At 33.8% G+C, this 12,390-nt stretch overlaps 1 protein-coding gene across 2 annotated transcripts in view; it reads right to left on the bottom strand.

Moving 5' to 3' along the window:
* LOC117684253 (tyrosine-protein kinase JAK2) overlaps positions 1 to 12,390 on the bottom strand; it is a 53,431-nt gene that overhangs the window by 14,315 nt on the left and 26,726 nt on the right. For both annotated transcript variants that reach the window (XM_066083901.1, XM_066083900.1), the window contains 8 exons: positions 11,898 to 12,069; positions 9,768 to 9,881; positions 8,637 to 8,866; positions 8,102 to 8,300; positions 7,650 to 7,768; positions 7,113 to 7,285; positions 6,538 to 6,807; positions 4,501 to 4,544 (listed from right to left, as the gene is read on the bottom strand). In XM_066083901.1, the coding sequence (XP_065939973.1) occupies positions 4,501 to 4,544; positions 6,538 to 6,807; positions 7,113 to 7,285; positions 7,650 to 7,768; positions 8,102 to 8,300; positions 8,637 to 8,866; positions 9,768 to 9,881; positions 11,898 to 12,069 (1,321 nt within the window). The remainder of the gene's footprint in view (positions 1 to 4,500; positions 4,545 to 6,537; positions 6,808 to 7,112; positions 7,286 to 7,649; positions 7,769 to 8,101; positions 8,301 to 8,636; positions 8,867 to 9,767; positions 9,882 to 11,897; positions 12,070 to 12,390) is intronic.

Raw genomic sequence — 12,390 nt, 5'->3', positions numbered from 1 at the left:
AACCCACATCCTAATGCTTGTTTTTTAATTTATAATAAGTTAATGTTCGTTAATGTTAATATTCTTTTATTGAAGTGATTTATTTGATAAGAATACGAAAAGAGGGATACTGTTGAAACACATAGATTCTTTAACATACCAATGGAGAAATTATTGTTCGGCCAGCTCGTTTTTTTAACGTAGCTCGCGGGTTTGCTGACGTCACAATAGGAATCGACGTAAAGAGTTGACCGTCATAGTAAACTCATAATTTTTTTTAAAATGACAAATGAGATATTTAGAAGTATAAAAGAAAATATTTTAAAAAGCTTATATGCGGTTTATGACTGTTTATACAAAGATTTATAATATTAAGTGCTGAAAATTTAAAGATGTCACATACATTGTCACATTTCGTTCTATACAGATAAAGAATGAGTGTGCGTAAGAACTCTTCCATTTAAAGTCATGTTTTTTAAAAAGAATGTATGCATTAACTTCGCTTTTTTTTTTACAATTATAACTTCCGTAATCTGTACTACTGATTAAATTCTTAAATTTCTTTTGGCTTGAGATAACTTTTTTTATTTATTTATTTATTTATTTATTTATTCATTTTATTCAATTACTTACTTATAATGTCAGTAGTTGCCTGGCATTTTATTTTTGCATTGATTGACTCAGAGTTTCATAAAAACAAAAATAGCAATTTTCTGTATCTTAACAGCCTTACATTAATTGCATTTGAATACATTCACAATAATGTCTAATAAGCAGTTACATGTTCTAAAATGTGTTAAACAGCTAGTCTTGTCAATAAATGCATTTCAATTTTGGAGTTCTAAGAAGTAAGGAAATGATGACGTCAGGCTAACGTCGTAATGAAAATATAAGGTTTTGAGAAATCTTTTAAATCTTTAAAGTTTTTTTGCCAAAAATTGGCCGAGAACACATACTGATATTTTTTTATGAATCGATTCATAATTATCTCCTCTGTTTTTGTGTTGAGTATGATTAATTTCGTCTGAATCGTTTAAAAGTTTGGAGCATAGTTTTGTAATGCGTTTCTCGGTTAAAATGTGCATTTTACTATATATTTCATTGAAATGGCGCTGCTTGATTTTATTAATGACACTGTATTTGAAACACGATAACATTATTACCGCGCAGACGAATCTTACGTACATTTTAGAAATAAAACTACAAAACCTATGGATTACGTGGACAAATTTTCAAGGTAGGTTTTCTCACAAGCAGGTAAACCCGCGAGCTACCTTAATAACACTTCATGTACTTATACAGAGCATATTTCTTTCTCCGATCTTAAATGTTTACCCAAAGATACTGAATATCATATGTTTTGGAAGGAAAAATGAGGCGTAAGGGACCTTCTTTTTGTAATCAATTAAATGATGCACTGGTATTTGACCTGTAACTTTGGTTAACCCCCACCCCACCCCCATCCCTATTCTAAATACGTTATATTAGATTCACGAGTATTAACAAATCATCATACTAACAACAAATTAGAAATTCAGTTCCAGAATTTGTGATGTAAAAATATTTTTTCAAAGTGCGTTAAGAGTGTCGATACTAAAAAATGTTGATGTACATTCATAACGCACTTTGAAAATTTTTTTCAAAGTGCGTTGATTTTGTCCAAAATTTAACGCACTTTGAAAAAAATTTTCAAAGTGCGTTGATTTTGTCCAAAATTTAACACACTTTGAAATTTTATTCAAAGTGCGTAATTTTTTTAAAGTGCGTTGCCACACAGCAGCGATGCTATATCCCCTTCGCAACAAGTTGCACTAGGGGATAAAAGATTGATACAATATCAGTTGCATCATATAATTTTTTACAATATATAAACAAATGATATAATATTGTATCATATAAAACTATAGTGTATCATATAATACAATATATATCATAGGAATCATTTTATATCATTTAACAACAAACTTATCTATCAAGCAGGTTTGAGTGAGGTAGGAGATCTTTTTTAGCATCCTTGATAATGGAGATCAGGCTCTGCATCTGAAGCTACCTCTGCGATTCATTTATAATATAGTTAAATCAACTATGCAAGCTATTATCTATTAAACATGTGACCTGTTCCAAAGAACTTAACCTCATCTAGCATCTGAAACCTATAGCTCAGATTCAGCATTCAAGCCTGTCCTGTGCATCAGTATTATAAGACACATCATCTATGCAAGTTTGGTGTAATTAGGACCAGTAATAACTCAAATATAATCTTCAGAGAGCATCTGCTCCAAAAACTTTAACCAGCTCTTAAAACCATAACCTCCTCCAGCATCTGCAACCTATAGGTCAGATTCAGCATTCATGCCTGTCAGGTGCATCAGTATCATAAGACGCATCATCCATGCAAGTTTGGTGAAGTTAGGAGCAGTCATAAGTAACTTTAGATCTAATCATCAGAGGGCTTCTGCTCCAAAAACTTTAACCAGCTCTAAAGACCTTATCCTCCTCCAGCGTCCAAAACCTATGGCACAGATTCAGCATTCAAGCCTATCTGGTGCATCAGTACTATAAGAAACATCATCCATGCAAGTTTGGTGAAACAAGATATCTGAAAGCCAATGCTCACTAGTGATACCCCCGCTCTGATGTGAATATCCAAAATAAGCAAAGTCGACATTTAGCAAAAAGCTGGCATCTGATTGGTACAGAAATATATCCCACAATATGGCATGCCTAAACAAATAGTGTGTTAAAATTTCAAGCATCTGCGATAAATAGCTGCTGAGAAATCTTTGAGAAAAATTTGTTTGAAAATTTTGGCTAAAAATAAACAAAGTCATCATTTAACAGGAAGTTGACGTCTGATTGGTACAAGAATATATCCCACGATATGGCATGCCTAAACAAACACTGTGTAAAAATTTCAAGCATCTGCAATAAATAGCTGCTGAGAAATCTTTGACGAAAATTTGTTTGAAAATTTTGGCTAAAAATAAACAGTCATTATTTAAAAGGAAGTTGATGTCCGATTGATACAAAAATATATCCCACAGAATGACATGCCTAAACAAATAGTGTGTTAAAATTTCAAGCATCTGCGATAAATAGCTGCTGAGAAATCTTTGACGAAAATTTGTTTGAAATTTTGGCTAAAAATAAACAAAGTCATTATTTAACAGGAAGTTGACCTCCGATTGATACAAAAATATATCCCACAGAATGGCATGCCAAAACAAATAGTGTGTAAAAATATTAATTTCAAGCATCTGCGATAAATAGTTGCTGAGAAATCTTTGACGAAAATCTGTTTGAAAATTTTGGCTAAAAATAAACAAAGTACTCATTTAACAGGAAGTTGACGTCCAATTGGTTCAAAAATATATCCAACGACGTGGCATGCCTTAACAAACACTGTGTAAAAATTTCAAGCATCTGCGATTAATAGTTGCTGAGAAATCTTTGACGAAAATTTGTTTGAAAATTTTGGTTAAAAAATAAGCAAAGTCGTCATTTAACAGGAAGTTGACGTCCGATTGGTACAAAAATATATCCCAAAATATGGCATGCCTATACAAACACTGTGTGAAAATTTCAAGTATCTGCGATAAATAGTTGCTGAGATAAATGCGACAGAAATTTTTGTTACGGACGGACAGACAGACAGACGGACGGACAGACAGACAGACACACAAGGGTAAAACGGTTTACCCCCTCTCCTTCGGAGCGGGGGTATAATTAGGACCAGCAGTAACTTAAAAATTGTTATCAAAGGGCTTCTGCACCAAAAACTTTAACCTGCTCCAAAAACCTTAACCTCCTTCAGCATCTGAAATTCAGGGCCCATATTCAGCATCAAAGTCTTTCAAGTCCATAAGACGGTCCAGATGCATCATCCATGCAAGTTTGGTGAAGATATGACAAGTAATAACTTTGATACAGGACCTGCAACAAAAACTCTAACCAGGTCCGGACGCTGACGCCAACACCAACAGCCGAGTATAGCATAATTAAGCTCCCCCGACTTCGTCTCGGTTAGCTTAAAATTAAACAAGTCAACCTTCCAGTTTGAATTATTTAGTATCTCTTAATTATGCTAAAAATATAAGTTAAAAGTTAAAGTTAAATCCTTCTCCAAGCCAGGAAGGCACAAAGGGCCGGTATTTATCTCCTGTTTCCGTGGTGCTAAGCAGATGAGAGTCATAGACTCCCCCTGGATGGGACACCAGTCCACCGCAGGTTAACCCCCAGCGTAGCCAGTACCCAATTTCAGCTAGGTGGATTGAGTCAATGTAGATAAAGTGCCTTGTCTAAGTGCACAACACACAACTTCAAGTGACCACAGAAGGGTTTGAACCAGAGACCTTTCAGTTACTGGCCTAACGCCCATGACCACTGAGCCATGTGCTCCACAAAAAATAAAAAATATAACCTCTTTGTTAAATGTTTAGTATATACTCTTAATAGTATTCAACAATGTTTGTTAAAAATAAATTTTAATCTACAAAGATTATTTCAGGTAAAAATTGTTACCTGGCACCCTTTGTTCTGGTTCCGGGTAAATTTTTGCAAAATCCCTAGAAACAAAATAGAAACAAAATACTGATCATAAAAGTGGAATCATAAGCAATCTTTAAATACAGATAGCTACAGAACTGTAGCTCCATAGGACATTTGGGTTGACGGACATCGGAGCTACAGTTCCATCCATACAAAAAAACTGTATTAGGCCAGCATTTTTTTATTTTTAGGTTTACAAACCACAAAATGAAAAAAAAAAATCACTTTTGACCACCAATATTTTTTTTTTTAGGTTTACGAACCACAAAAATGTAATGTTCTGTAGGAGGTAAAATAAAATTTTTATGACATCACCTTTCTTTAAATAATATAATAAATGACAACTTCATGATAGGTGTGTGACGTATTGCATCAAGTGTAGCACGGGAAAAGTATGGCATCTATGTAACATATCACTGAAATAGAGCAATGGAATATTGGACATCCAGATTTGACATAACATGAAGCAATGTTTATTACGGGCTGCCAGAAGGTGTCCGTTATTTGATATACAATTAGATATTGTAACTGCCTTTCTGCGGGATAGTCTTTCTTTATAGAATTAATATTATGCTTATTTTTATGAATTGAAAGTAAATTTGCATGTAGAAATATGTTTTATGCCTTTAAAAAATATTACATATTTTATGTTTTTACTCGTTAATGTAAATTAAGTCATATATAGACTGTCGTGTTAGGCGTGTTTTTATCGAGACATTATATGGGACATACAAACGACCTGAATAACATGAAATTTTATATATATGATATATTTGAATTTCTATGTTCTACGTCAAATAAAATGACTTCGTGCATGAATTATATTTCCATGTAGTAGAAAAATATCATGAAATGACATCCATATCAATTATTTAGGCAAAAATATGAGAGACCTGAAAATTTGAGCCGACCTAGTTAACTTTTAATACTTTTGAGAACCTCATGCAATCAAATAACCATGATTATCTTCATAAACTGAAGTTTAGATAAGATTTATAATTCTATTTAGAAAAAAAATTATCTGGCATATTTTTTACCGTTAAATTGGCAGCCCATTTGACGCTTGTGTCAATATGTTTTCTTGTTTGGTCATTTTATAGGGATAGAGTCATTTATCATTATAAGAATCTTTAGTTACAGTTGTATCATTATGATATTAACTTTTTAGTTAGGTACAAATAGTTTGCCAATTTATTTGTTAATAGAAATCTTTGTTACCAATGAAACAAAATTTAGCCTCAGTTGTATACCAAGGGTTTCTAACATGGACACAGACTTTGGCAGATGGCAGTGAAACCCTTTGATATGTGTGGGCCAAAAAAATCACATGCATATGTATGAATTATGTTTCTGTGTATCTACGATGATGATCTGTAAATTATCAATGCAGGGATTTTTTCATTTTTCTCTGATAAACATATATAAATGTACAGTGTAACTTCTTTATTTCATAAAAACTTGATATATATTGTGAAAAAAAAAAGAGGAAAAAAAAGTTGTTGATCTTGGCATTTTCCGCCAACACGAGCAAATTTCCGACTAAACTGGGCCATAATAAACACAAACCTAAATTCAGTGTGAACGTTTTCTCGTGCCATATTTGACAGAATGTTGTTACTTTCTCGATCCCAAACCCAAAAAATCTCGATCCCGTCAAAAATTTGCTGTTGGGGAAATAAGAGATCTTTTTTGTAATTTTATTTTTTCCCCTTAAACTCAAAAACCAAGCAGAGGTTTTGTAACCCTAAAAATAAAATTAAAGGCCGGAAATCCACAAAGGCGTTGAGCTGACATTTTCTTTTATATTGAAAATAATGGTCAATAATTTGAATTTCTGTACTACGGTAATAGTCGTATATCAAAAAACATTAGAATAAAAAAGTAAATTAATTATGTTTTGTGCTGCTTTAAAAACAAAATTCAGTATATTTCCTTATAGGATAGGTAGTGCTTTTATTTTATTACACATACACATGACACATAATCAACTTAATGTCTTTAAATTCATACCTGCAACTCTGACAAGCCTCATTGAAATCTGGCCTTTCTTCTGGCTTGAATTTCCAGCACTTCTCCATGAATTGATAAACCAATTCTGGACAGTGGGTTGGTCTCTTGAGGCGCTTTCCCTCCTCCAATTTTTTGAATCCCTCCTTGGAGAAATTGCTGCACAGAACCGGTGGCTTGGCGTGAGTAAAGACCTCCCACATCAGAATACCATAGCTCCATATGTCCCCCTTGGTTGTGAATTTTCGGTTGGCAATACTCTCCGGAGAACACCTTGATATGGTTCGCAGATCAATTACTCATAAATCATATTTCAAAAAGTTGCGAAAGTATACATAAGAGTTAAATTATTCTGGTAAGTGGTAATGAATTTGAACAAGTTCAGCCAAGAAAAATTGCTGAAAAGAAATGTTTGAAATACCGTTAAGCAATTTCAGTGTTTTCTCCATGCATCCTTCATTTCTCAACACTTTCCTCTATGTATAGCCACAAGTACATATCTTAAGTTAACATTCATAGCTGTACACCTTAAGCAGGTTATACTGTGTAATTTTACATAGTTCATATTATAAACTGACCACATCAAAGGGAGTTCTTTGCCAGTGGATCTAGTGTAATAGTCCTTATCTTTTTGCAAAATCTTTGCCAACCCAAAGTCTGTAATCTTGGCCACCAGTTTATCAGTCAACAGAACGTTTCTTCCAGCCAAATCACAATGGATGACTCTCATACTGGCTAGGTAGGCCATTCCCTAAAAGAAAATTCCCAACAACTTATCAAAATACATGTTTCTACAGAATCATGTTCTCTCCATAAGACTAGTCCACAAGTCAGTTCCAAGATGCCACATTGAAATTGTTACTATACACCAGTCATTTTTACAAGAAAAATACATTGCAACCATGCTTGAATGAGCATCCTAATATTTCTTTATCTGGTTCCACATTATCATATCAAATCAATGCATTTTGACTTGTTTTGAATGAAAGCCATAGGTGGTGTTGAAGAAGTGCAAAAGTTTGAGCAATTGGAAAAATAGCTTCAGTTTTGTTTCACTCAATAGTGAATCATTTCACACATTTCAAATGGTGGCCAGATTCAGCCACAATTCCTACCTGAGCCACGTCACTTATCATCTTCATCAATCTCCACACAGGAAGGTAGGTGTTCTGTTTCCTAAATTTTCTAAGGTACATGTTCAGGGCTCCTTTTTCAACATACTCTAGGATCAACACTAAATAGATACATCATGCATCAAATTAAAGAGGCCCATTGGTTAAGGTCATTTTAAGACAGTTAAAGTATCTTCTACCTCTGGACATGAAGAGTCTGTTGAATATTCACATGTACTGATAGAATGTGATGTGATTTTAAAATTAATTAAATCGTTTACATTGAGTTTTTCATACAAGTAAGATTATAAGAAAAGTTGACAGTACAACCTCCTTATTGATTAATAACATTTATCTACAAATTAGTACATGAACTATATTTTAATAACGAAAAAGCTCCAACTAATAATTGTATGTATTTTTTAGAACCGTTCCAGTGTTGATTTTCTACGTACTGTTGTCGCTGATTCCCAAGAACTTGACCACGTTATCGTGCTCCAGTTTAGACATCAGCACAGCCTCTTCTTTGAATTCTTCGCTGTCAATAACATTCTGGAAATCCCCCTTCAACTCTTTTGCTGCTATCTTCTGTGGATTTGATCTGTCATCTTGGCTGGCAAAAAGCATACCCTCTTTTACAACACCATAGTGCCCCTAAACATACAGAAAAAAAATTGTGAAAAGTACCTCCTCTCAGTCTAAATAAATGTCAAATTCTATCACACAGCAACATAGTACCATAGACTGAAATACCATTATTCATTATTGAAATATGTCAATATGTATATGTACTCAAATATATTGATGATCAGATTTAATGATACATATTATATATTTATATAGATTAAATGACAAAAGACAATTATATTCTTGTGACAAAATTTGAAACATTTACCATTGCATTTATATTTCAATTCAATTGAAAACCTTTTCATTTCCACATATAATAATCCCATATGATTAAAAAATATTTTGATTTAAATTGCTTACAGATCCTAGTTGCTTCTCCTGAATTTGCAGTCTGCGGGAGCTGATGATGTATTTGAAATCTAACGGGAGTTCCGGCAGGGACCGGTTATAGACCCCTCCAGCTTTGTTACTCAGGCTTTCCGTATTCAGTGAGGCACGACTTGGAGTTGGCATGAAAGGCGCAGGAGGTATGAAAGCAGCATTCACTGGTGGTAATGTAGGGGACAGCATTGGCCTTATGGGCTGAGATTCTGTCAAGAAAATTAAGATATTGACAGTATAGAGATGTGCACAGCAAACGGTGCATAGACAATCATAATTTAATTCTGATTATTCAAATGAGAAAAAAATGGAATATTTTGAGATACTGACATTTAATACAGAAAACAATGTTTAAGATATTGTATAAAAATCTCATGTGGTCATGAACTCAAAGTAATGGTTGACAATAAAAGTATTGTTTATTTTGAAAGAATTTTTAAGGTATGGAACTTCCTTTTCATTCCTATAAAGGTCTAAAGTTACATTTTAAAATAGAACTGAGCTTTGATAAGTCTAAAAACAAGTGAAAAGCTGTCATTAAGACAGCAAACAGGGTTTTCTTTTATGTGAACTGTATCCACAATCCATGTCAACCCTGAATTGATAAACACTACCTATACAGAAAAATGGAGTACCCTATACGCAATATTCTACGAGAAAATGACTAGGTTCAACAGCTGGTATTTTTTTCATAAATTATCAAAAATCGAAATTCTAGCACAATGCACACCTCTGATATATGTACAATTGATCTGCAAAAGAACAACTTCTTATCTTGAAAACTGTAGGAGCAGTTATTCGTACATTAAGGGTACCCTTTTGACAGACGCCCGTCCGTCCACCTGCCATTTTCACCATTTCAATAACCGGATTTTTTCTTTGGAGAACCCATTGAAAACTCGTTCAGAATTCTGCATTTGAGATATCTGATAGCTAGAGCCAATCAGTGAATAGCACCAAAGACGCTGACTCAATCAGTGAATAGCACCACAGACCCTGACCCATTCAGTGAATAGCACCACAGACCCTGACCCAATCAAAGAATAGCACCACAGACCCTGACGCAATCAAGGGAAAGCACCCTTTCCAATCTCACAACATGATACAGACCCTGGGTGCTGCTGATGAGGTCAGGCACAGCATTACCGTCCCTGCCCTGGTCCTGGATGTCGTCCTCAAACTCTCTCCTGATGGACGAGTAGCCATGGCCTCTCTGGGATGAGTCTGAAAACAGAGAAACAAAACTTCAACAATATCCTTGCTCCTCTTTTATTATTTGTTAGTTTATAGACTTTTTTGTAAGAGTTAAAGACAGGTAAGGGGAAAAATAATTATTCTGACTGCCTCTTTCCATTTCTTTTTTTAAATTTTACAATCAAAACTATTTTATGGCTTACAAGTTCATTTCCTTTCTTCTTTATAGAGAAATTATAATAATAGTTATGCAATAAGATAGCTTGTTAAAAGCAGCTTCGTCTGATTTTATATCAAATTTTATGTATGCTTTAAACAATGGTAGTAGTACAATGTATGTGTATAATAACATGCATTGCAGCAGTTTTCCCAGTCAATTAATCCATATTTCCATGGGAAATGATATTAAAAATTTGTTTATAAAACAAATTGAACATAAAAGGGTTTCACGTTGTTTCACCCTTTATTAATTAAGATTTGCCCCTAGCGGTGAGGCAGGTATTGTATTACAACTTTGACGTACATTCGCTATAAATAAAGCAAGATTTCAAAAATGTCAAAGCAAATCAAAAATGAACGCAAACATTTTTTTTTCCTAATATTTCTGAAGTTTGTTTTGTTTACAATCGATGAATAAAATGCAAGTTGAATAAATAAAACCAATTGGAGGACAAAACCAAACAGCTCCCTTTTCCCATGATGCATTTTCATTGGGTTTTTTGTGTATACCCATACAGATAATATTAATTCATTAATACTTTGAATATTTCTATCTTCCAAAGGAGACTGATTCTGATGGTGTAAATAGATGAGAGTCTGTAACTTCTAAGAAAATTGGTTTGTATGGAAAATTATTTGATACATGTACTGTTATAGCCAAAAAATCTGACCGAGCAGCTTTAGACTTATAGTTGCCATAATATTTGTGTCAACAGAGTATTTACAAAACAACAAGGAAGAAATTCAAATGTATTCCACTAAATTCTGAAATATGCAGAGAGAGAGAGAGAGAGAGAGAGAGAGAGAGAGAAATTTGATAATATACAATGCATCATTTACAGTAAAAAATTACTGATTTAAAAAGGCCTTATATCATAAATAGATTGGTATCTAGAGAAATCTTTACTACTATATTAAAATAATAGACTCAAATTCTTGGCCTTTAATACTGATAAATCGGAAAAGTACTGTCTTTAGTTTTATATATTTTAAACATCATTGGTACTTGAAGATTACCAATTTGTTTTTATTTTTTCTCAATCAAGTCTTGCTAATTAATAATCAACGAAAATTCCTCAAAAAATTGCGGAAATCATCTGGATTTTTCGGATTTTACAACTTTGCACATGCGCATTATACATTCATGCTAAATCATGGAAGGCTCTTAGTTTCTGTTTCCAAAATATCACATTTGCATGGACAAACTCAGAAATGATAATACACAAATATGTGTTAATTTTAATTGGAAATTTGCTATATATTCTGTTCATCAAAGAAAATACGGGAGATAGAACCATTTTAACAAGAGCTTTGGGTAGTTGAGTCAAACAGCAATGTGACGTAGGCCTGTCTATTTCACTGCTGGCTACTCAGCCATTGCTCTTCGAAATCAACAAGATTTGTCTGGCTTTTGAGCTAAGACTACGCAATCGGTGCATATTTCGCTTGAAACTGCATCATTTTTAACTTGTTTTGACGCAAGAAATAGATAGCTACCTCCAATCGAAAGTCCAAGGTCTTGTTAAAATGGTTCTCACTCTAACACAGTTCATTTACTATGAAAAATTTCGAGAGTTCCATATGTCAACATGGTGTATAAATTTGAAGCGAGTAAAACATGTTGGTGAAAAAGTGTTGAATTCTTCAATAATATGAATCAGGTTTTGAGATGAAAGGTATTTACAGCCTCAAAATGGTTTGTTACTTCGCTTTTACATTACGCAGGGACATTACTTTTGCTTTTTGACTAGGGGAAAGGGGCTAATATAAAACAGGGGCAAATATTTCCAGAAATTACTAGCCTTCCTGAAATCAGTCCTAACTCACCATAGTCTGCGACCTGGGCCCTCAGGTCTCTAAGCAGCAGGTTAGGAGCGGGGCGGTCCTCCACCGGCTTCCAACAGAGGGACATCAAGTCCAAGACCTTTCTCTTCCATTCCGTTGCCTCATCCAATGATCGGGGAGGATCAAGCCTTGTGTGGGCTGGAGTCTGGAGGATCTTAATATCAACAATAAATACAAGGTAGGTATCTCTTGATTTATATTTCATTTTTTTTATTGTAATTATTCATCAAACTCTTTCAATTGTCTTTTAAAAGCAAAAACTTCATACAGTCAGGGGATAAATTTTGTCTCACTACAGCAACACAACTTGCTGTACAGTAATCATATTTAAATCTGATAAGCTCCAAGAGAATAAAAAGAGCATAGGATTGTATATAATATCAAGATGCACCATCTGTTCAAAAATGGTGGGCTGATAAGCAATTAAAGTTTACAGTTACAATGGTATAACACTGTTATTATTTTCTTAAACATT

The sequence above is a fragment of the Magallana gigas genome, chromosome 5 (genome assembly GCF_963853765.1).
Source record: "Magallana gigas chromosome 5, xbMagGiga1.1, whole genome shotgun sequence".
In the NCBI taxonomy this organism is placed as follows: domain Eukaryota; kingdom Metazoa; phylum Mollusca; class Bivalvia; order Ostreida; family Ostreidae; genus Magallana; species Magallana gigas.
This window is presented reverse-complemented; position numbering and strand designations above follow the sequence as displayed.